A 24,757-nucleotide genomic window follows, 5' to 3' on the forward strand; every position below is an offset into this window, starting at 1 on the left:
CAGTGGATGCCTGAAACCATGGATAGTACCAAAGTCCATACGCACTATGTTTTTTCCTAGACATGCATACTTATGACAAAATTTAACTTATAAATTAGGCACAATAAGAGACTAGCAACAATAACTAATAATAAAATAGAAAAATTATCACAATATACTGTAATAAAAGTTATGTGACCCTGGTCTCTCCAAGTATCTTATTGTAGTATAGGTACATCGTAGATACGCTAGACAAAGGGATGATTCACATCCTGGGTGGGACAGAGCAGGACGGCACGAGATTTAGTCATGCTACTCAGAACAGTGTGCAATTTAAAACTTGTAAACTGTTTATTTCTGGAATTTTCCATTTAATATTTTTGGATCACGGTTGACCACAAGTAACTGAAACCATGGAAAGCGAAACTATGGATAAGGGGGTACTACTTATTTTGTTCTTTTTCCTGGCCTTTATCTTCTCTAAAAATATATCATACTATTCTTTTCCTCTTCCATTTAACAATAATTGTGCACATGTTCCCATGCAATTAAATATTACTGAAACATAATAATATTCCTTTTATGGACATACCATAATTAAGTCGTTTTCCTGTAGCCAAATATTTAGATTGTTTCCAAATTCAATTTAATCTATTTGTCAGGAAATCACAAGTGCTGCTATACTATTAATATAACTAGTGTTTTTGTACTTAGCAGGTATTCAATGAGTAAATATTAAACAGAGTTCAAAACAGTGGTTATAAGGATGCTCAATGAACTCAGGGGAAGAGTAGCAGATGAACTTAGTGAGAACTTTAACTAAGAGATAGAAAACATAAAAACGGAGATACAAAACATAAAAAAGAACCAGTCAAAAATGAAGACTATAATAACTGAAATGAAGAATACATTATAGGGAATCAACAGATTAGATGAAGCAGAGGACTGAAATCAGCGATTTAGAAGATAAGACAGCAGAAAACACCTAATCAGAACAGCAACAACAAAAAAAATCCAAAAAAGTGAGGATAGTTTAAGGGTCCTCTGGGACAACATCAAGCAAACCAACATTTGCATCATAGGGATACGAGAAGGAGAAGAGAGAGAGAGCAAGAAATTGAAAACCTATTTGAAAAAATACTGACTGAAAAGTTCCCTAATCTGGTGAAAAATAGACATACAACACCAGGAAGTGCAGAGAGTCCAAACAAGATAAAGCCAAAGAGGCGCACACTAAGACACATCATAATTAAAAGTGCCAAAGGTTAAAAACAAAGAATCTTAAAAGCAGCAAGAGAAAAGCAGTTAGGAGCTCTCATAAGACTGTCAGCCTATTTCTCTCCAGAAACTTTTTAGGCCAGAAGGTCTTGGTATGAAATAGTCAAAGTGATGAAAAGCAAGGACCTACAACCAAGATTGCTCTACCCAGTAAAGCTATCATGTAGAATTGAAAGAGCTTCCCAGATAAGAAAAAGCTAAAGAAATTCATCACCACTAAGCCAGAATCACAGGAAATGTTGGAAGGACTTCTTTAAGAAGAGAAAAAGAGGGGAAAAAAGAGAAAAAAAAATATGAATAAAATGGCAATAACTACATATCTATCGACAAGTATTTCAAATGTAAATGGATTAAATGCTCCCATCAAAAGATGGGGTGGCTGAATGGATAGAAAATCAAGACCCTTTCATATACTGCCTACAAGAGACTCACTTCGGATTGAAAGACACATAGAATGAAAGTAAAGGGACGGAAAAAAGAGGTTTCGTGGAAATGGAAACACACAAAAAAGGCTAGGGTACCATTATTTATGCCAGACAAAATAGACTTTAAAACAAAGGCTAGAACAAGAGACAAAGAAGGACCCAGTTATCCCACTTCAGGGTATTTACCTGAAGAAACTCAAAACACTACTTTGAAAGGACACATGCATCCATATGTTCATTGCAGCATAATTTACAACAGTCAAGATATGGAGGCAACCTGGGTGTCCATCAACGGATGAATGGATAAAGAGGTGGCATTTATATACAATGAGATATTACTCAGCCACAAATAAACAAACAAATAAATAAATAAATCCTGCCATCTGCAACAACATGAATGGACCTAGAGGGTGTTGAGCTGAGTGTAGTAAGTCAGAGAAAGACAAACGTCATATGAGTTCACTTAGATGTGGAACCTAAAGAACAAAATAAACGAACGAACAAAACAGAAACAGATTCATAGACACAGAGAACATTTTGATGGTTGCCAGATGGGAGGAGGATTGAGGCTAGGTGACAAAAGAGAAGGGATTAAAAAGTACAAATGGTAGTTACAAAATAGTTATGGTGATGTAAAGTATAGCATAAAGAATATAGTCAATAATATTGTAATAACCGTGTATGGTGTCAGGTGGGTACTAGATTTATCAGGGTGATCACTCTGTAAGTTATAGAAATGTCTAACCACTATGTTGTATACCTGAAACTAATATAATGTCACATGTCGACTGCAAGTAAAAATAACATCAACAAATGCTTACTGAATGACTATTAGATGAACATAAGTATGCTCACTATACTGAAGTGTTCTTTAAAAATAATAAACCTAAGAAATAATTGCATTTTTCAATTGTCTGAAATAGTTTTGTAGACAAATAACAACTGTCAGGTTCTAGCTTGTCTAAAAGACCCAGGTACACCTCAGGAACAAACACAATTATATAAGTCATGGCACCTGAGCCCAGAAATTAAAAATGGAATGAAATATCATCCTGACTCTTATGTTTCCATATAAAGTTGAAACTGCTATAATTAATTATTTTTAATTAATCTATAATTAAATTAAAGACAATGCATTTCAGCTGGTGCTAACAATGATAAAAGTAACCACAGAATTTTCCTGTTCTTTACCTGATTAAAATGGGCAGAGCATGGAGTATTCTACTTATTTCCGGGTGAATTCTTCACATTTCCTGGCTTATAAAACAAAAAGTAAGATTATTAATACAGTTTGAAAAGAAATAATGAAACATCTAAAGAAATAGTAGAACACCTCAAAGTGCCAATCCTCAGTATTTGGCTGAATACAAACATTCAATATTATTAGGCAGAATGACATATTTCTCAGAAAACTTAAGGAATTACTAAGGTTCCCTGCTGTAGAGTGACTTATGCACAGAGAGCAGGAAATAAAGTTCCATGAATTCTCACTATACAGATTCAGCCAAACAGCTGATTCTATTTAAAAATTCAAATCAATAGTGAAAAGATTTCTTTACTACTTCATGCCATGGTCATTGTTAAAGGTTTGACAGCTATGGAGATACTTCCTGCAGGTACTCTGCTCTGGGTATCATCTACCATAGGGGCCAAATCGCAAAACATGTTTATCCTGAAAGAGGCTATAATCGAACCACACCCATTCTGCCTGGCTGCCATCTGGGAACGTATAGTTAGGACATGTCATCCACGAGAAGAGATGTAGGAAAGTTTCTAGTGGGGAAAGTCCATGTACTAAATGGACTTTCTTTCTTTCCTTTATGTTTTTAAGACTTTAATTCTGAAAACATGTTAGTAAGTAAGACCTGATGTACATCAAAGATCTGGGCTCCTATGAGATAGCAATCTGAAAAACACAAGGCTGCAGTTAAGCGAGCAATGAGGCTGTGATTCTGTGGTCTAGACTTGGTATAGGTTCTCTTGGTGGCCTTCTCTCAGCTATCCATGGGTAAAGGAGGGAAAAAGTGAGAAAGCAGGAACATGTGACTAACCCTGTAATCTCAGAGCATGGTTTCTAGGCAACTTCGGGCTTACTGGAGTAGTTGAAAACTAGTCTCTAAGCATGGAGATCACACATCCTGGCTTGCCCAAATTATACTGGTTTATACCCAATGTCCCAGCATAATTAATAGTGCCCCCTTTCACTTTCTCTAGAGTACCGTAGGTTGGATGATAAGTTATATGGTCACCCTATCTACAGACCATATCCACTTGACAATGGAGTCCCAGAGAACAAGGCCATACACATTGCTTATGGATCATCATACAATACCCAGGTCTACTTGTTACTCTGAACAGAGCTCTACAGGACCCAGTGCTTGTGCGTCTTACTCTATTCCTCCAGAGTGACTTTCACACATACACACACACAGCCCCAGAGGCCTTCTTTCTGTTGCTCTTCCAGCTTGCCAAGATCTTTCCTGGGATGAGACCTTTGCAAAATGTATCCCTTGACCTAGAATGAACAATTCCAAGGTTTGCCTGGCTAAATGCTATTTGCCCTTTAGATCAAGGCTTTCCCCTGTCCACTGCCCTTAGATTTAGATAAGAACATTTTATTCACATTCATAGTACCCGTGAGCTTCCTGACTTGTATAAATCTTTTATTCATATTTGAATCCTTCATAATATATAAACTTCATGAGGACACAATATCCCCAGGACCTCCTAACACACAGTATTCAAACATTTGTTGAATAAATCAATGGAATAGGGGAGAACCTAGAGATCTGATGAGTATTAAAAAAGTTTGGGGATGTAATTAATGAAGAGCAAGAAGAGTTAAAAAAGGATTATTGGAAGTAAGTGAGATAACCATTTCTGACAATTGGATCTGTCATAAAAACTATGTGATTCTCTACCTAGTTAAATATACTTAGGTCTGAATTATCTTAACATAATATTTGCCAAGTACTTCTAGTGATATCTTTATATATTCTGTCTATACTTGCCAGCATCTCAATCTCAAAAACATAAGATGCCAATTTATAAGCTCCTTTATCTTTTGGACATTAAGAAAACGAACACATAAAAATATTCATCTGGTTGAGGAAAACAACTCTGTTGCTAAGGAAATTTTCTTGTCTGGTGACAGATCACTTACAGTATAACAAAACATGGCAGTCGACTATCTCACTAAAGAAATATTGAGCCCATCCACCCTATTACAAATCAGATCTCTCTTGGCACAAAGCTCTATGAGCTCAGAAAAAAGAACATTGTGACTTCAAAAGGCAGTTTGTGATTTAGCACAAGCCAGAAATTAATTTTTTTTGCATTTTCAAACAATTTTATTTAATATAATTTATAACTCAATAATTCTCCTTATAATCTAATTTTAACACATATTGGGTTTCATTGCTTTTTAGTATATCAATACATTTTATTTAACCCAACATATCTAAACTATTATTTCAACATATAATCAATATAAAAATGAGATAGTTTACATTCTTTTTATTTCTACTATGTCTTCCAAATTTGGTGTGAATTTATCCTTACAGCACTTCAATTCAGACCAGCTATATTTCAAGTACTCAATAGCTGTGGCTGCCATATTGGACTACAAACGGCTAGAGCAATAAGCTAAACAGCACTGTGATGCTTAGTTTTATGTGTCAACTTGGCTAGGCTATAGTAGAAAATTTATTTTCTTGCCATGTCCACAAACATGAACAATAAATTCTATTAGCAAAATTGAAATATTTGTTTTAATCAAAACATTTTTTTCTAATTAGTATGCACTACCATGTGAAAGGGGGATTTCCAGCCAAACCTTTGGGGTATAGCAGCCCACTCAAAGTCTGAGTCCCTCACCAGTAGAATCACTTTGATCAATTACTTAACTTCTCCAAAGTGTAGTTTCCTCATTTGTAAAACGGGAATAATAACAGAATCTGCCTCATAGACTCTTCTGAGCAAAGAGTTCAGGGCCCAGGGCCAAACTCACAGCAAGTGCTCAATAAACATTACCTATCCTATGTGGCAGGTCACTTAACTTTTTGGATGAGGTAATAAAAGGTAAGGATAAATGGTGTGTTAAAGACCCCAGTGAAATTCCAGTTCACTAAATGTAGCAGGCAGAATAATGGGCCCCACAAAGATGTCTGCATCCTGATCCTGGAATCTGTGACTGTGTTACTTTACATGGCAGAGGTAAATTAAGGTGGCATTGGAATTAAGGATGCTAATCAGCTGGAGATAAACAAATAGAATAGGGCAGAACCTAAAGATGATGAGTATTAAAAATGTTTGGGCATGTAATTAATGAAGAACAAAAAGAGTTAAAAAGAGGTTTATTGAAAGTAAGTGAGATTACTTTGGATTATCTGGGTGGGCCCAATCGAATCGCACGGGTTCCTATAGTCTCAGGAGGAGGCAGAAGACTGGGACAGAGAAATGGGAAGTAAAAAGGATTCAACCTGCAGTAGCTAGCTTTGAAGATGGAGGAAGAGGGTTACAAGCCAAGGAATGCTGAAGCCTCCAGCAGCTGGGAAGAGCCTTTAGCTGACAGCCAGCAAAACAGACCTTGGTCCTGTAAGTACAAGGAACTGAATTCTGCCAACAACCTGAATGAGCAGAATTCTCCCCTCGAGCCTCCAGAAAGGATTGCAGCCCTGCTGACACCTTGATTTAGCACCAGACTTCTGACCTACAGAGTGTAAGGTAATAAATCTGTGTTCCTTTAAGCCAGTAAATTGTGGCCATTTGTTATGGCAGCAGTAAAACACTAAAACACTGATAGGAAGACTCTTGACTGATGAGGTTAGGCCCTATGGCTCCCTTTTCCATCAGAAATTATCTTCTCAGGCAGAAGTGAAAATGTGCAGATGTCACATGACATCTATCATGGCTATCATGCTAGAGTCTGTCCATTTTATGTGTTTCTAACATGGATAAATTCATTTAATCATCAAAACAGCCCCCATGACCTACTACCCACATTTTCTAGAACTCTGAGCAATTTCCCAAGGTTTCCAAGATTCTAAGCGGTGGGACGGGGGCAGAGCCTGATGCCCCCCTCAACCTGCCCCTGCCCCTGGCCACTGGGCCACACTGCACTCTGGCTGGTCTGCCTTTTCTGACACCAAAAGGGTATGCTTTTCAAAAAAGGAGATGATCTTTTTTTTTTTTTTTTCAGGATTTCTAACTTTTTATTTTGCTAAGTAATGATGTTTTTAAAAAAAGAAAAAAGAACATTCATCGTCTACTGCCTTTTTTTCGTTAAGAATTTTAAACAACGAAAACTAAAAAGGGCACAAATTCAGAACGAATTTAGCTTTATGGAAAACCCACCACATTGTCCTTACTTTTATTTTATTGTGGTAAGAACACTTAACATGAAATCTACCCTCCTCACAAATTTTTGAGTGCACAATACAGTATTGTCAACTACAGACACAACGTTGTCAAGCAGATCTCTACAACTTACTCATTTCGCATAACTGAAACTTTATGCCCATTGAACAACTCCCCGTTTCCCCTTCCTACCCCAGAGCCCCTGGCAACCACCATTTTCTCTCTGCTTCTTTGAATCTGACTATTATAGATACTTCACATAAGTAGAATCATGATGCAGTATTTCTCCACTTGTGACTGGCTTATTTCAAAGATGACCATTTTTAAATCATTTAAAGCACATAACTTACAGCTAAACTGGACTGACTGTGTTTAGAAAGCTAAGGAATTTCAGATGGAGGAAGAGAAAGCAGGGCATATTTACTCAGGGTGGTAGTTGCTGCTTCCCTTTCATTTTCCTGCTGAGCCAGCAAGGGTCTGAATACAACTACTAGGAGCTCGGCTTCAGAAGTTCTGCTCAGTTTTCATGCTAGTAAGAGATTTTATAGTTCCTTATGTATTTTCCTGCCCTTTGAAGAATGAAGATTTTTCTTTTTAGCTACTGCTGGCCTCTAACAGTCATTCTATAATTCTTTGATAGTAACTTGTCATATTATTTTAAAACCTAGTGAAAACTGAACATGACATTTACTGAGACATACTGTTGTATTTGGCTGATTACAGGCCAACTCCAAAAGAGCCATTTGTGACCCTGGGGCCTGACACCCACAACTGGCCTCCATCTCTGATACTCAGACCTTGGGCTGGGACTATTCTGAAAGAGCTTCAAATTAGCGATGGACAACCAATAAATAGTCCCATGCTTTTATTAAGCAACTAGAATCAAGGAGTGAAAACCATAATGGAAAAAAATCAATAAATCAACTACATAAAAACTTCTGGGGACATGGTTCCATAGCGTAGCAGTTAGCACATCTGCTTTACATGTAGAAGGTCCTGGATTCACGCCCCAGCGGAGCCACGGTCCATGGTCTACGGCCATGCCACCTTGAACAAGCCCGATGTCTGATCTTGGAAGCTAAGCAGGGTTGGGCCTGATTAGTACTTGGATGGGAGACCACCTAGGAAGACCAGGTGCTGTAGGCATAAATAATAATAAATAATAAAAAAAAACTTCTGATCATCATTACTCAGCCATAAAAAAAAATCTTACTATTTGCAACGACATAGATGGACCTAGAGGGTATTATGCTGAATGAAATAAGTCAGACCGAGAAAGAAAAATACCATATTATTTCACTTACATGTGGACTCTAAAGAACAAAATAAACAAATGAAATAAAAACGGACTCATAGATACAGAGAACAAACTGGTGATTATCAGATGAGAGAGGGTTGGGGGGCTGGGTGACAAAGGTGAAGGGATTAAGTACAAATTGGTAGTTACAAAATAGTCATGGGTATGTGAAGTACAGCATAGGGAATACAGTCAATAATATTGTAATAACCATGTATGGTGCCAGGTGGGTACTAGACTTACTGGGAGGATTATTTCGTAAATTATATAAATGTCTAACCACTATGCCGTACACTGAAATTAATATAATATCAAATGTCAACTCTAACTGAAAAATTACAATTTAAAAATTTTTAAAAAACCCCACTTATCATCAAAAGACACCAAAACTGAAAAGACAAGCCTCAAATTGGGAGAAGATGTCTGCAAACATGTGACCAAAAATATTAGTATCTAGGAAAAAAAGACTCCTTATAAATCTTTAAGAGAAGGACAAATGACCTATACAAAAAGTGGCCAAAAGACATAAAAAGTCACTTCAAGAAGAAGAAACCAATAAACATGTGAAAAGATGCTCAACCTCATTAGTAATCAAGGAAACATACATTACAAAAACAGTGAGAAATTCTGGGACCATTTTGATAGCAAGGAAAGTATCACAGACTACTTGCGTTGTGTCAAAAGTACTCAGAGCCAACTCCTAGTAGCCAAAATGGGACCATTTGAACTTCAATAAGGATAAGAATTAGAAAGCATTCAAACCCAAATGTTTAAATCTACAAATTCATCATGATATTAAAAAAAAACCTAATTGGTGACCTTCTGAAGATGAAAGGGAACCAATTCAATAAAACTGGATAAATAGAAAAAAATCAAGCATTTATCGTCTCTTTCTTATAACTGGATAACTAAATAGTAGATGAATGAAAGTGGTTCCTTATTAAACTATTCCAGCTAATATGTGAAAATGAAATGACAGAAGTAGAAAACACCATTTTCTACTCCTCCGTGAACCAATGGGTCTAGGCATTGAGCATCAACAGCCACTAACACCAAAAGAGCAAAGTAAAAACTAGACTTATGTGCCTATGCAGGTCTACAGCCTTGCCAACGGGATAAGACATGAAACTGATTAAGCAGCCTCTGGATCCAGCCACCAATGGAAATGCAGGGAATGCAGAGAAGACAGGAACTTGTTCAACTGAGTGCGTGTGAAGTGTACAATCAGCAAAACCCAAACTGTTGGAAACTTTATAGGTCCGACGTGCCAAGTTCTTTTAATAGATGCATGGTAAGGAAAATAAACGGATGAAAAGAGAGAGCCTGTAGATTAAAAGTGACTTAAAAGGCAAAAAGAAAAAAATGACTTAAAAGGCATGTGAAGGCAGAAATAATAACAGGCAAGACTAAGGTGAGGGGGATAAATAAAGCCATAAAGACAGACAAGTTATTACTACATTCAGGGGCTTCTGGGGTGACTGGCAAAGTTCTATTTTTTTTTTTTTTTGTCCTAGATGATGATTGCAAGGGTGTTTTCCTTATAATAATTTCCTTGGCTATAAAAAGAAATAAAAAGTTGTTGAAGGAAAGTACATAATTGGGCAACTGGGGGAATCGGAATATGAAATGTGTATTAGGTAATGTTTATGTAAACAGTGAAATGTCACCTTTCCTGAGTACAATAATGGTATATGATTGTATTAGTGAATGTCCATGTTCTTTAGACATGCTAAATTAGATACGGGTGGAAAGCACAATATCTACAACTCACTCTCAAATGGTTCTGAAAAATAAAATACCATGAGTATGTAAGCACCCACCTGTGTGTAAAAAGTGAATGTGGCAAAGTGTTAATCGGTGAATCTATGTGAAAGGCATATTCATTGTAGCATTCCTGCAATTGTTCTGTGGTTTTAAAATTTTTTCCCAAAAAAATGGAGAATAAAGTAAACCCACACCCCATCACGCACACACTCCACAATGAAAAACTACTTTAAAGCCAGCAGAGTGGCAAAAATAGAAATAACCACTTTGGAAACCTACTTGGCATCATCTGGCAAAAGTGATGTGCAGACCCCAAGAACCAGAAATTCCAAGCTAGAAAAACTCTCAATAAACCAAGACACAGACATAAAAATGCTCACAGCTCTGTGTGCAACAACAATACACTTAAAACCACCCAACCAGCCATTAACATAAGTATTTTCCCCAAGAAATACTTTATAGCAATGAAAATGAATAAACCACAGCCACACATGGCCCATAAACATGTTAAGGGATCAAAACCAGTTACAAAATAATATACATAGCAAGATTCCATCTAGATAAACTCTTTATATGTGCTTTTTGATATATTTATATTAGAAAGGCAAAAAACAGGTAAGTTCAACTACAGTGTTTTAGAATATATACATCTGTGGTTAAACTAAAAGAAAAGTTTAAAGAAAAATAAGAGAATGAAAACCACAAAATTTTGGATAGTGGTTCTCTCTGGAGAGATGGAAGGGCCCATGGAGAACTTGGAAGGCATTGGTAATTTCCTATTTTAAAAGGTGGATGTGTGATTGGTATATGTATGGCCATATTGTTGAATTTTAAACTGTATACATAAAGTTGATCCTTGAGCAACATGGGTTTGAATCATGTGGGTCCATTCATATGTGACTTTTTTCAATAAATATCTGTACTGTTTTCAATCTACAGTTGGGAGTCCACGTATGTGGAGGGCCGACTGTATGCATTGATCTATGCTATTTTATACAGGGGACTTGAGCATCTGCAGATTTTGGTATCCATGGGGGTCCTAGAACCAATCCCCCAAGGATACCAAGGGACAACTAAATTTTGGGGGAGTCAAAAGTTGACCATGGATTTTGAACTGCGTGGGGGTTGGCACCCCTAATACCTGTGTTGTTCAAGGGTCCACTGTATGTTATATGTTCTTTTATCTCAAACAAAAACAATCCCTAGACCACCTTACAATGACAGTATTTCTGGACACGTCCAACTTTGCTTCACAGTTCTGACAAAGAGCTCACTTTAGCTGAAGCAGATAAATTCCTTTTAACTGACCAATGACAATGACTGAACTGAAAGACCACCTCATCTAAACTTTATTGGTAGAAGATTTAGTGCAAACATTTAGAATGAATTCCCAAAAGAGGAACGGGATTGGCAGAGCAGGAAAATGCCATACTTATTTAGAGTCTTTGAGAGTAATATAGCTCCATGGGAAATAATGTAATTGAGAACTGAGCCATCATTCATACCACTTAAAATTTCAGGGCCTTGTTTTAAATAGTGTCCACAAATTATTTACAACCAAAAGCATGTACATCTGTCACATCATTACAGTACAAATAATTATTAATTAGATTACACTTAATTGAGACTAATTGAGACTGTAACTGAAGCCTGACTTGAAAACCAATCTCCAAAAAGGCAAAGAAACAAAAACTTCTTTCATGAGGTGTCCCCCAATTCCCTTCGGAAAGACAGTTCCTGAGCCCTGAAAGATTCCCATTCCAGGGTAGCTTAAATCTTTGTTCTCATTAATAAAACCAAATCGAACAAAACAAAAACACTGAAACACACAAAATCCAACAAGAGGAGGGCAGGGAAATCAATGAAAACCAATTGCATTCCACTATCAAATCATTCCTGAACTCTAAGTATATTCAATCTTAAATTCATGGAGCCTTCTGCTGTTTTTCATTTAAGCCTTGTGCTAAATGTTTAAGTAGTTAACATTGATTTTATTACCTTCTTCTGAGAACAGACAGCTGTCAGGAAAATTATGCTTTGAGAGTAAACGAATGGAAGAACACTAAGTTCTCAATGACTCGGAAGAGGGCAAGGGCACAGCCGACTAGAGAAAGAAATGCAGACATCTTTACTCTCTCACTCCACAAACGTTCTCATATAAACGTTAGTAGCTTTAATATTTAACGTTTTCAAATGGCCATGAAGTGCTGGCCTATTCAACTTGCATTCCAACCACAGTCCTGTTGCTTCCAGACTGGGCTGAATCAGAGCAGAGAAAGGTAATTCCGAGCAGGAGGCTGGGGCGGGGACCCCCCTTGGCTTTGGTGCGCATGTGTCTGCCACCCTAACACAGTCAGCGCTCAGAACTGAGGCTGAGTTTCACTTTCCGCGTTTCTTTCTAGAGCTGTGCAGAGCTTCCCCGACATTCTAGTATTTTCTTTCCCATATAAAACTCGATGCGGACTTAAGGAATTTTTTTCAACAGGAAAGGAAGCTTCCAAAGAAAATGTTGAGAAATGAAAATAAAATGAGTATTCTTTAAAAAGGGATTGCCAAAGGCCACTTGATATTAATACAGAACTTCTTACTTCGGAGCTAGTTTAAACAGGCTCCATTGAGACTAATTCCTTTAGAAACCATCGATACAAAAATTAGTCAAGATTTCACTGGAAGATTGTTGATGTATACAATGAGGAGGGCTCTTATTTATTCTATAATATCACCTTCGAATTCCAATTCCAAATTCTGGATTTTAATTTTGAGACAGTTTATACTTTTTAAAAGAGTATTCTGATTTGGGATGACAGGAGTCAAAATGAACTTCCTTCAATTTACGCTGAAAAAGGTATGTTAACATAAGAATTTTAATTCTTCCTCAGAGAGTGCCTCTGAGTGTTTGGAAGAAACATGATGCCTTTTTCTGTACTCATTCTTCCTTATCAGTGGAAAGAGAAAATTCCGGCAAATACGGGCAATATCCAGTCAGCAATGTGACTGTGAGAAGAAATGAAAGATGACACCTCCTTACTACAGCTAGTTACACAACCTCCTCCCTCTGCCGCTTGTCTACCAGTCAGCACAGAGAACGTGGTCTGTAGCTGGTGGTGGCTGGTCGCCAGCATGCCATGGCTCACACCCTTAAACTGGGCCAAGAAGGGGATGGACCGATACAGTATTCCTAAAGTAAGGAACAGAGCTTATGATACACGAAATAGCAAGAGGAATCTTGGTTATTTGTCTTTTTCCTGGGAGCACAGTATGTTCCCTTTGAACCAAGTTTCCATAAAACTTTCAGATAAAATGCTGCACTTTGAGCAAATTATAAATACCTTTAAAATTATGGTCTAAGACTGCACTTTGAGCAAATTATAAATACCTTTAAAATTATGGTCTAAGACTGCAGTAGAATGCATTGTATAGTCACCACTTATTCAGCCCTGCTGCTAACAAGCAAAAGCAAGTTCTATTGCTCTTCCAGTAAAGGCCACCATAGAAATTGGAGGTAGAGATACAACAAATAACAAACAGAAAAAGCAAGCTTGAGCAACAGGGTTATCGAAAATTTTACAAAACCCTAGAGAAAGCACACATTTAAACCAAAAGGAAGATAATGAAAAAGATCTTTCTCACCTTTTGAAAGTTCTCCTTCCACAAATCTTCTATGACTATGTATCCTTGTAAACCCCAGTCATATAATTTCTCCCCACTGACCTTGAAATAAACAAACAAAAAGATCCATTGTTAGTTCATACATGACTGGTAAGGCAGAGAATTTTCCATTTTCCTTTTTCTGGTTTTCAATAGAGCTGTGTTTAAGCGTATAACGACTACAGAAGTCTTGGGACATGTGTATGTACACATTAAAACTGTGTATAGTGTGCAAATAAAAATAGTAAGAATGCAAAATAAAAAGAAAAGTAGATTGGCTGTGTACAGTTATCATTTACAACGGTACGCCATCAATCAGGTGTATATTTCAAACTTTCACAATTTCAAGGGGAAAAAAATGTAGGAGATCACTGCTGATAAAAGAAATTCCTGAAAATCATACACAGAAAGAAGGCTTCTACCTATCGCATTAACAACCAACCATGTCACATTTGCCAAGCTGAAAATCATTTATTTTAGGGGCTTAGGTAAAATATCGGTGAACCCAATGAAGATGCTCGCAGTTTTCCCAAGTCCCCCAAAACATAAAATCTTTGAGTTTCTACAGGGATTTGCCTCCTGATCCAAAATCCTTTCTATAACACCCCAAGAGGTAGGCCCATGGTCAGAGAATATTTTGGGGCCAGGGGGTTCGCTACTTTAAAAGGCACTTATCTACCTTTGGCTAGCTGGCTTTAATGGTTGGAAACATTTTTTAAAGTATTGAGCTGTCTTTAAAAAAAATGCTTCCACCTAGAGGTTATTATGCTGAGTGAAATAAGTCAGATAGAAAAAGATAAATATCATATGATTTCACTTATATGCAGAATCTAAGGAACAAAAAGAACAAACTAATCAAAAACAGACTCGCCAATATAGTGGACAATTTGGTGACAAGAGAGGGGCTGGGGGGCTGGGAGAATGGGGTGAAGGGTTAAAGAAGTACAAATTAGTAGTTGATAGTTGAGCACGGGGATGGGGAGCACGGCATAGGGAATGCAGTTAGCATTATATGTTGGCTAGGTGGAGGGCCAGGGGAGGGAGGAAGCAATTGGGGGGATCATTTTATGAACTATATAGAAGTCGAACCAATGTATTGTATACTTGAAACTAATTAAAATAAATGAATAAATTTTAAATAAAAAAAAAATGCTTCCAGTAATTTCCATACATTGGTCTTACTTATAACAAAGAATGTCGATTGGTCTTTCACATGACAGTACTTCCAAGTTGTGAACGCAGTTATTATTCTCTTCCTAACTTTTATAATAATTTATCCATATAGAGCATTTTAGTTTACAAAGCACATTCACATGAATTATCTCTATTCTAATATAACAACCCTGTGTGGTAAGTAGGCAAAGATTATAAGGAAATATTCAGAGGCCAAGTGACTTGTCTAAGGTCATGGTGCTAGTAAATCCAGTGGTCGTTGCAACACGCTGTTTTCTTACAAATTATATTCTTCCAGTTGCTCTAACTGTTCTTAAATAATGATATGATATGACTCTTGGACCCATACGTAGACATTTTGACCATTTACCATGTATATGACATTGTTTTCAGTGTTATAAATTTCTGAGAGGAAAACAACATTTGCCATCATTTTAAGGGTTTTCTTATGGTACTTTTATCCAAACACTACTGAACACAAAAAAGAACGTAAGTGGTTAAGAGGCTCATCCAAGCTCAACGAATTCATAAAGAAAAAAAAAAAAACAGCACAAAACTTAAAACTATGAATTAGGAACTAAATGACACTAAAACAATACCAGAAAATCTTTTTCAATCGCTGATTATTTTTTTATTGTGGCAATATACACATAAGTTTCATAAAATATTATTAACCAATGTCACCCCAATAATTTTAATAATAAAAATTTACCATTTTAACCATTTTTAGGTGTACAATTCTATGGTACTAAGCATATTCACCATGTTATGTAACCATCACCACTCCCCATTTTTGGAACTTCTTTGTCATTCCAAACAGATCACTAATGTTTTATACCTCATGAAAGTAAAGTTAATTGTTTTTTTTCTGGCTTACTCTACAAAATAAAAGACAAAACTCCTACCCACTGACCACTGACTTAAAATAAGTTAGAATACAAGTGAGATGTGCATCCTACTATCTTGGTTGTGAATACAAAAGATCTTTTGTAACATATGCTGTGACATATGAGATTAAAAAAAAAAAAAGTCCTCTTCTAAGGAGGCAGCTATCTATGCTTCTCAACCAGCAGCCAGGCCCGCCCTCCCCACCCTATCCATTCACTGTTTAAACCATAACAAACTGACATGATGTTAGATTATTTTTATGCTCTAGAGCAGGTAGACGTGATTCACTATTCCTGAGCTGGGGCTGACGTGGGGAGATAAATGTTAATGTTTGCCTCCAGGACTGCTATAAACAATGTCAAGCCCATGCAAGAAAGACCTTACTGGCATTTGCCACCCAAGTCATCAATTATCCACAGCTGGAGCCACTGGAATCCCAACTACAACTGAAGCACGATCAAGGACTCTAGACTCAATCCTGTCAGGAGGACTCTAGGGAGCTCAGTGTCACATTGGTCTGGCTCAGAGCCCAATTCTGGTGACAGCACTGCTGCTCCTCCTGGGACTGAGTCTCCAAGTGACGTAGCAGTTCTGGCAAATGGGTCCATGTCTATAAGCTGTCAAGGGACTCAAAACCCAGAGTCTTCCTTGCTCTTTTCAGTTTTGCAAGGGACTCTATATGTAGAGTCCCACTAAGTCCAGAAAACACTGCCCTGAAGGAGTCTAGTCCATATCAGTGGTTCTCAAATATCACAGGCATTAAAACCCCATGGAGGGCTTGCTAAAACAGACTGCCGGCCCTAACCCTCAGAGAGTCTCAGTCAGTAGATCCAGGTTGGGGCCTGAGAATTTGCATTTCTGTTTTACAAATTTTAAAAAAATGTTATTTATTTTTATTCAAAAGAATTTGTTTCCCTATCACAAAAATTAGATAACCACACCACCGATGGCAGCAAAGTCTGTAGAGTTATATTGATGGTGTAATGTTCACTGGGTATTCTCAATATCCCAAAGGTTATAAAGGAGGGAAAAAAGTAAAAGTAAAAGAAAAAATACTCAAAACAAATACGAAACCCATGAGGACTATGGGGAGAGACAAGACATGACACTTTGTTTTCTCTCATTATCAGCTGCAGATGTATTTCAACAAGATCAAGTACAATTTAACTTGAGTAAACCCTTCAGACCAATTCTAGCACCTTAACTGTACCCTGTTAGCATTTTTCATTTGCCCACATGGTTAGTTTCTGCAGGTTCCATGAGAATTAGCATTTCTAATAAGCTCCCCAGTGATCTTGATGCTGCTGGTCCAGGGACCACACTTTGAGACCTAATGGTCCAGCTCTTATGGACTGAATTGTATCCCCCAAAATTCATATGTTGAAGCCCTAACCCACAATGTGACTATATTTGGAGATAAGGCCTTTTAATATTAAATGAGGTGACAAGGGTAAAGTTCTAATCCAATATGACTGGTGTCACTACAAAACGAGGATGAGACACCAGGGATGTGCACACACATTGAAAAGGCCATGTGAAGACACAGTGAGAAGGCAGCCATCTGCAAGCCAAGGCAAGAGGCCTCAAGAGAAACCAACCTTGCTGACACTTTGATCTTGGACTCTTAGCCTCCAGAACTGTGAGAAAATAAATTTCTGTTGTTTAAGTCCCACAGTCTGTTGTGTTTCATTATGGCAGCTCGAGCTGACTAAGACATCAGCTTTAAGCCATGCTGCTTGCCACTGTGTCCTACTTGCCAGGATGTCATCGAGCTGAGGCCTGAAGGGTAAAAAAGGAATGGCCAACTAAGAGGCCTGAGAAGGGTGTTCCCAGAGGAGGACTGCATTCCCCGAAGTCCCCAGCAAGGAAAGCGAGGCTGCTGCCAGGACTGAGAGAAGTCACAGAGAGCCAAGCACAGGCCTGTGCCTGCAACTCCAAGAAGGGTTGTGAGTAGATACGCCGTACTGAGAATGACCCGTAACTACCAGCTTCGGAATTTGAGTCCCTAAACTTCCATGTCAATACGGAAAAAAGGTATCTTAAGTTTTCTTTTATTAATATTCAAATTAGTGTGCATTCTCTGAATACAGGCATGATTGGAAGGAGGCCAGAACTTAGGTATATAGTGGAGAAAAACATTAAAATTTGCTGTATTCATTTATATGTGCAAAAAAGTCTGGCGTTATAAAAGTTACAAAATGAAATAAAATTAAGCATTAAACTCATACGTACATAAGCAAGAACGAGGGACATCCCAGCTTACTGGGTGTAACTTACCTGCGCAAATATGATGGCTTGTTGTGGATAATAAAGAGAGGCAGCTAATCCCATGAAAGTAGGTGGATACACCAACTTCTTTATTTTTGAACCTATTAAATAAAAGGTTGCAGACCATCAGATGATTCCGTCTTTACCATCACAATTTGCCTGTACATCTAACACTGAATAAGATTTCTTTGGTCCTAGACTGACAGAGAATGTGCCTAATAGCATCAAAGGAACCAAAAAAGACCGCTACATTTTCATAGCTTCAGTGAGATAGAATTCACACAACCTATTTAAAGTGTACAATTCAATGGCTTTTACTGTATTCACAGAAGTTTGCAACCATCACCACAATCAATTTTAGAATATTTTCTTCACTCCCAAAAGAAACCCTATATCCAATAGCAGTTGTCCTCCAATTCCCCCATCGCACCCAGGCCTAGGGAACCACTAATCTACTTTTCATCTCTACGAACCTGCCTACTCTAGACATTTCATATAAATGGAATTATATAATACGCGGTCCTTGTGTCTGGCTTCTTTCATCAGTACAAGGTTTTTAAGAGAACCACCACTTCTAATGAAGCAGAAAAAAAGATCGTTTTGAAAAGAAAACTATACATTATGTTGATTTCTAAGGTTTACATTGTTTTATAGTAAACTGGCTTCCTATTTAAATACTGAACACAAATATTCCTCTCCTCTCTTTTCTAATACTCCATGATAATAACAGTAAAAGAATAAAATACAGATAATAAACCCACGACAACAAAAAAAATGTGTGAAGGGGTCACTGACAGGTAAGAAGTATCAACCAATTTTCAGAAAATGGAGAGTGAACAGGAGCAAAGAGGACATGCAGCCTTATAGTCCCAAGGAGGGGCTGCAGTGGAGGAGGAGGCGGAATGGCCCTGGCAGCCCAGAAATGGCAGGTATTGTGGAGGGTGGAGAGGGCAACCAGAGATCAAGACGGGGACAAATGCAAGTCCTGTGAGTGGACTAACTGACCTTCTCTTTCCCCCATGCCATCCCAGTGCAAAACTGCTTGTGGCCAGGCATCTTTCCAGGCAAATTTAAAAACTGGACGAGATATCTCTAAAGAAATGCCATGGATTTTCTGTTGAGAAGCAAGATGGCCGGGGGTGTGCGCATGCCTGTAAGCACCTGAGAGTAGAACCTTTCTCAAGTGGGCACTGGGTGTTGGCGCCCCCGCTTGGTAAGGTCAGTTCCCGTACGGCTCACCCTGAGGTCGAACCTGCCTGCTAGTGAGCCCCATCTATGCATAAAAAATTCTTATTGGCATTTCAATCACTTTATTCTTAAACATGATTGTACAACCAAGGATCACTAGTTATTTGAGGAAAGCCAGCAACATAAAAGAGAAGATCGCAATAAGCAAGAAGGAAAAAAAATGACCCCATAGGAAACAGAAGAACTTAAAAAACAAAACTAAACCCATAATTAAATATCATTGAATACAAGAAGGTACTACATTAAAAGAAAAAAGAGTTCTAGGAAAAAAAGAATATTCAGAGAACAAGAAAGAGCTCTTGGAAATGACCAAGTGAAAAAATCAAAAGGAATAAAATAAAATAACCAAGAAACTATAAGAGACACATAAGGTCAGTTTAAACAGCTCAATTGCTAATATGAGTTCAGGAAGGAAAAAGAACCAGAGTACACTTTCAAAGAAATACAAGATAGATATCTTCCTACAGCTGAAGGCTACAAGCCACCAAAATGCCCAACCAGGAATGAAACAACTGCATGCAGTCACAGCACCATGGAAGTTCAGAACACTGAAAACTAAGAGAAGACCCTCAAAGCTTCTGGGAGAAAAAAATAAATCACTTCAAAAGGAACAAGCCTGCAGACTAGCTGCTAGAACACAAGATGCTAGAAGATGTGGCCTTCGAAGTTTTAACGGAAAACAAACTCTATGCCCAACCAAACTATCACTTGGTATGAGGGCAGAAAGTAATTTTCAGACTTGCAAGGACTTAGGAAGCTTACTTCCAACACAGGCTCTTTTGAAAGTGACTTAAATAGGTAGTTCAACAACATGGCAGAGCAAACCAAGCAGATGATGACAAAGAACCTGGAAAAGGAAGGGGGCGGTTAACCCCAAGGGAGTGTGGAGACACATCCCAAAACAACAGCTGTGTTGAGTCCCAATCCAGACTGGGAGAGGATGTGCAGCCCTGGGGAAAGGAGAACTGACTGAATAGAGAGCAAGATGGAGAGCTGGGAGAAACCTGAGAATGAGATTAATAAAATGGGTAGAGGATGAAACAGGAGAATACACTCGAAATGCACTTGACACAAGAAACAGTCTCCATTGAAAAGCACAGGGTTTTTACATGGGATGCAGACAGATGCTTGCACAATGTATGTTACTAACATAGTCAGAACAATGTAAGTGCTGCTTTGTTGGTTTTAAACTTTAAACAGACAAATCCCCAAAGCTGGAACTAGGGTTACAGAGAGAACAGACTATTAATAAATCTGTTTCTATCCCTGTCTTATTGCCTTTATTAAAAGGATATAATTACTCCAGAAGAGAAAAGCCCTTTACACCCATGGGATCTCACCTGTATACTTGAAGCTTTAAGCAGCTAGGCAGCTCACAGAGGCAAAGACCAGGTCAAGGGCAGCAAACCTGCCAACCAGTCACTTTTCACTCCTCTAGGGAAAGCTGATAAGCAGCAGATCGTGGGCCTCCAGCTCCTACTGGTTCACACAGTAAGTGGGGGGCCCCAGAACTTCAGGAAGGAAGTGTAACCTCCCGCCTCCACCATCTCCATGCCCACACCTCCCAAGAAGTCAGTGGTCTGGGCTGTAACTACTAGCATTGCCAGAGGGGAACCGCTGGCTGCCAGACCTGGGGGGAGCCACCAGAGGGCAGCAATAGTGGGCAATGACCACCTGCCATCTTTGAGGGGCCTAGCTGGGCCCACTTCCTCTGAATGGTCATCCTCTCACCTCAGTCGTGGCCATCCTCATCAACTGAGGCAGACTACCTTAGCAGATATGCTCAAAGGACCCTACCATATGATCCAGCAAACCTTCTTCTAGGTATATACCCAAAGGAAATGAAATCAGTATCTCGAAGAGATATCTGAACTCCCATGTTCACTGGAGCACTATTCACAACAGCCAAGATATAGAAAAAACCTAAGTGTCAGAAAATGGATGAATGGATAAAGAAATTGTAGTATCTGTATATAATGGAATACTATACAGCCTTAAAAAAGGAGAGCCTGCCATTTGCAAGAACATGGATGAACCTAGAGGACATTATGCTAAGTGAATAAGCCAGACAGAGAAAGAAAAATACTGCCTGATCTCACTGATATGATCTAAAAGAGTCATATATATAGAAGCAGAGAGTAGAAGGGTGGTTACCAGGGGTGGGGAGGTGGGGGAGGGAGAGATGTGGGTCACAGGGCACAAAGTTGCAGTTACACAGGATGAATCAGTCTAGAGGTCTAATGTGCCTATAGTTAATATGGAATCTTGGAAATTTACTAAGATAGGAGACTGCAGGTGCTCTCATCACAAAAAAAGGTAATTATGTGGGAAGATATGTTAATCAGCTTGACTGTAGTAATCACTTCACTATGCATATACATATCAAAATATGTTGTACACCTTAAATATATACAATGTCTATTTTAAAAATTAAAAAAAATACATGAATTAAATGTTAGACTGAAAAAAAAAAAAAAAGAAACCCTACCAGGAGGGAATTTTGAGCCCATTCTGCTGCCGCCGACACAGGGGACCATCTACCAGGAGGGGCGTGCAAATTACTCAGGCCACCCATAAACACACCTACCATCCACTCGTCCTGCTGAGTGACCCCTCTGTTCACCTCAGGCCCTTCTACCTCAGCGGCCATAGAAAAAGGCCTGTTGCTGAGTATACATGTGTGGGTGTGTACGCAGTTGCATACTTTTTTGAAAAAGGTTTTATATTCTTTTAATACTGAGCCCTCACAGTAAAAGGAAAATGAGAAAGGAACAAATAAACAAACAAGCAAACAAAAACAAAGGAATAGGACCCTTGGTAGTGTGTGTCCTTATGCTGCTGTTCTGTCCAGAAGAGCGCAGTCCCCAGTCGTCCTCGGGATGGTCACCCCAGTGGATGTGCAGGGGATAAACACTCAACAGCGCAGGAACATATGCACGTATGGCGCAGCGAGTTTTCTTTAGGGCTGCAAGACTCCCCCACATGCTCTAACCATGGAGAGGGAGGGGAAAGCTCATCTCGCCTGATTCCCTAACACTAGCCAAGATTCCAACACCTGGCCCTGGGACCTTCATAAATTCCAAACACTCAAACACTACCTAAATAAGATGGGAATGCTTTTCTGGACAGCTTTACAGAAAGGAGGGAGGAAAGAAGTTTGGGGGGAAAAGCTGGTTCAACTATTTCACAAGTCGATTACTAGAAATGAACTCTAAATTTAATTCTTATATATTCTGCACAAGATAGGAGAAGGGCACGGAGAAGGGCATAGGAGAACGCCCCCACAGGCGTTCACCCTACAGGTTGGGGAAGCGGCATTAGCACAGCATTTCTCCAGAATCTAGATATGGTTAAGGCACGTATAGCAAAGGGTTTTAAAATCAGAGGAATGAGTTCCAAACAAGTCTGTATAGCTATCATTAATGGAGGTCTGATTACAGGATTCATAAACTTTCTATTTTAGAAATGTTTGTAAAGTCTGAATTTTACAATCAGTGAAACTTGATTATAGTGAAGTATTTTATCATCCTTCATTTCCTATGAATGTTTTATAATCCAACAGGGTAGTGTTTTTAAGTTGACATTTGTTAGTTTTTAATTTCAAGTGTTTTAAATTTTTTACATCATCACTACTGAAGCTCCAACACATCAAAAAATTAATAAAATCTCTATGAAATCACTGTTTTACCTACTGTGATTAATAACCTAATCTTAATAGTGAAACTTGGGAACAGGGTCTCAGGTATGACAGACTTTGATTAACAAAAGTTAACTCTTTCTCCAAGAGCGACAGTAATTTGATCAAGTAAATGTGCCTATAAATGATAACTAATCTTTTTTTCAACTAAGAGTATACAATTTCATTTTATTTTATTTTTTTACAATTTCCATATATGCTTAAAATCAAATATACTGGAGATAACAACTATAACAATTATATTATTTTAAGAAGGCCATATTCAGGATCCAATTCATTATTCTGAAAACTAGTAAATGAAAAGAACCAAATATACCTCTTACCTTTCCCTTATGAATGGTTTAAAAAACACACATACAAAATTGTACCTACCTCTGGCCAAAAGGAGCCCGACAACACCAGCAAAACCAATAACACCAAGTCTTGGAAGAAATCCAGGAGGTGCGTTTTGGAGATATTCATAGCTGTCTACAATAGAGTCAGACCAGGAAACAGTTCCATAAATTGCTCATTAAAAAAAATCTTATATATAACTAGTATACATAGCATCAAATGCTTATCAAATAAAGTATTCTTAGCTTTCTGCTAATATGCTTCTTTTCAACACATTCTTTTTGTGTGATATATAAACATTTACTACTCACACAGCAAGTATTCAACTTTCAAACAATTTTGGTCTGACAACCTACTGACAATACAGAAATGTTAAATTACTTTCATATTTCTAAAGGCAACAGATCTGAATCAACTATTCACATGAAAGGAAATACAAATACAGGGCTATCCAAACTCTTGTTATCCGAACACACAAACACAGAATACCTTGGAGAGATTGAGGGTTTGGTTTCAGATCACCACAATAAAATGAGTCACATGAATTTTTTGGTTTCCCATGTATTAAGTAAGTGTGCAATGGCACTGTGTCTAAAAAACAATGTACATGCCTTAACTGCAAAAATACTTATTACTAAAAAACGCTAACCATCATCTGAACCTGTTGGAAAAACAGTGCCAACAGACTTGCTCAATGCAGGGTTGCCACAAACCTTCAATTTGTAGAAAAATGCAATATCTTCAAAGTGCAATAAAACGAAGCAAAATAAAATGAGGTATGCCTGTAGATTTGGATAAATCTATCCCTCTCTGAAGCTTTGCTGCTTGTTCTCTGAAACTCAGGAACCAAATACATTAGAGTCAGGGAAAAAATATCCTTTGCCATCTGAACTCATTATTCGAACTAAAGAACAAAATAAATTTGAATAATGAAAGAAACTTGTAATACAAGTATATGTGGGAAATAGTCTCTATTGATAGTGATATATAAAAATAAACACAACACATGAGCCTATTTGCCACTCCCGAACATGCCTTACACCTCATTCGCATGATGCTGCCTCTCCTCTCTTCTCCAATGGGCCAATCCCACCAAATAACAGCCAGCTCTTAAGTCCTACCTCCTCAGAAAAGCCTTTCCTATGCTCATCAGCCCACACCCTCTAAAGTCCCATCACATTTATTCTCTACACCATCATTTGGTACCTAATTCTACAGCACCTTGTGTTTAATTAATCAGGGGTCTATTTTATATCTCCTCGAGGAGAACACCCACTCCTTAATGGCGGATCCCTTAGACTTATATATTACTTTCCTCAGTGATAATAGTAGATGTTCATTCAACAGATAATTTATTAAAAACGCTGCTAGAAGGTAAAAGATACTGAAAGAATTAACAAA

General features: G+C 38.1%; 1 protein-coding gene and 1 pseudogene across 1 annotated transcript in view; one reads left to right on the forward strand and one right to left on the reverse strand.

The window, feature by feature from the left end:
• Positions 1 to 24,757, reverse strand: part of APOO (apolipoprotein O) — a 52,803-nt gene that overhangs the window by 2,735 nt on the left and 25,311 nt on the right. The window contains exons 5-8 of the mRNA XM_011378453.2: positions 23,396 to 23,491; positions 18,088 to 18,179; positions 13,732 to 13,812; positions 2,874 to 2,939 (exon numbers count right to left, since the gene is read on the reverse strand). Of these exons, the coding sequence (XP_011376755.1) occupies positions 2,904 to 2,939; positions 13,732 to 13,812; positions 18,088 to 18,179; positions 23,396 to 23,491 (305 nt within the window). The 3' untranslated portion in view covers positions 2,874 to 2,903. The remainder of the gene's footprint in view (positions 1 to 2,873; positions 2,940 to 13,731; positions 13,813 to 18,087; positions 18,180 to 23,395; positions 23,492 to 24,757) is intronic.
• On the forward strand, positions 8,071 to 8,186 carry LOC111730903 (annotated as a pseudogene).

This window comes from Pteropus vampyrus, unplaced genomic scaffold (genome assembly GCF_000151845.1).
Source record: "Pteropus vampyrus isolate Shadow unplaced genomic scaffold, Pvam_2.0 Scaffold339, whole genome shotgun sequence".
NCBI lineage: Eukaryota > Metazoa > Chordata > Mammalia > Chiroptera > Pteropodidae > Pteropus > Pteropus vampyrus.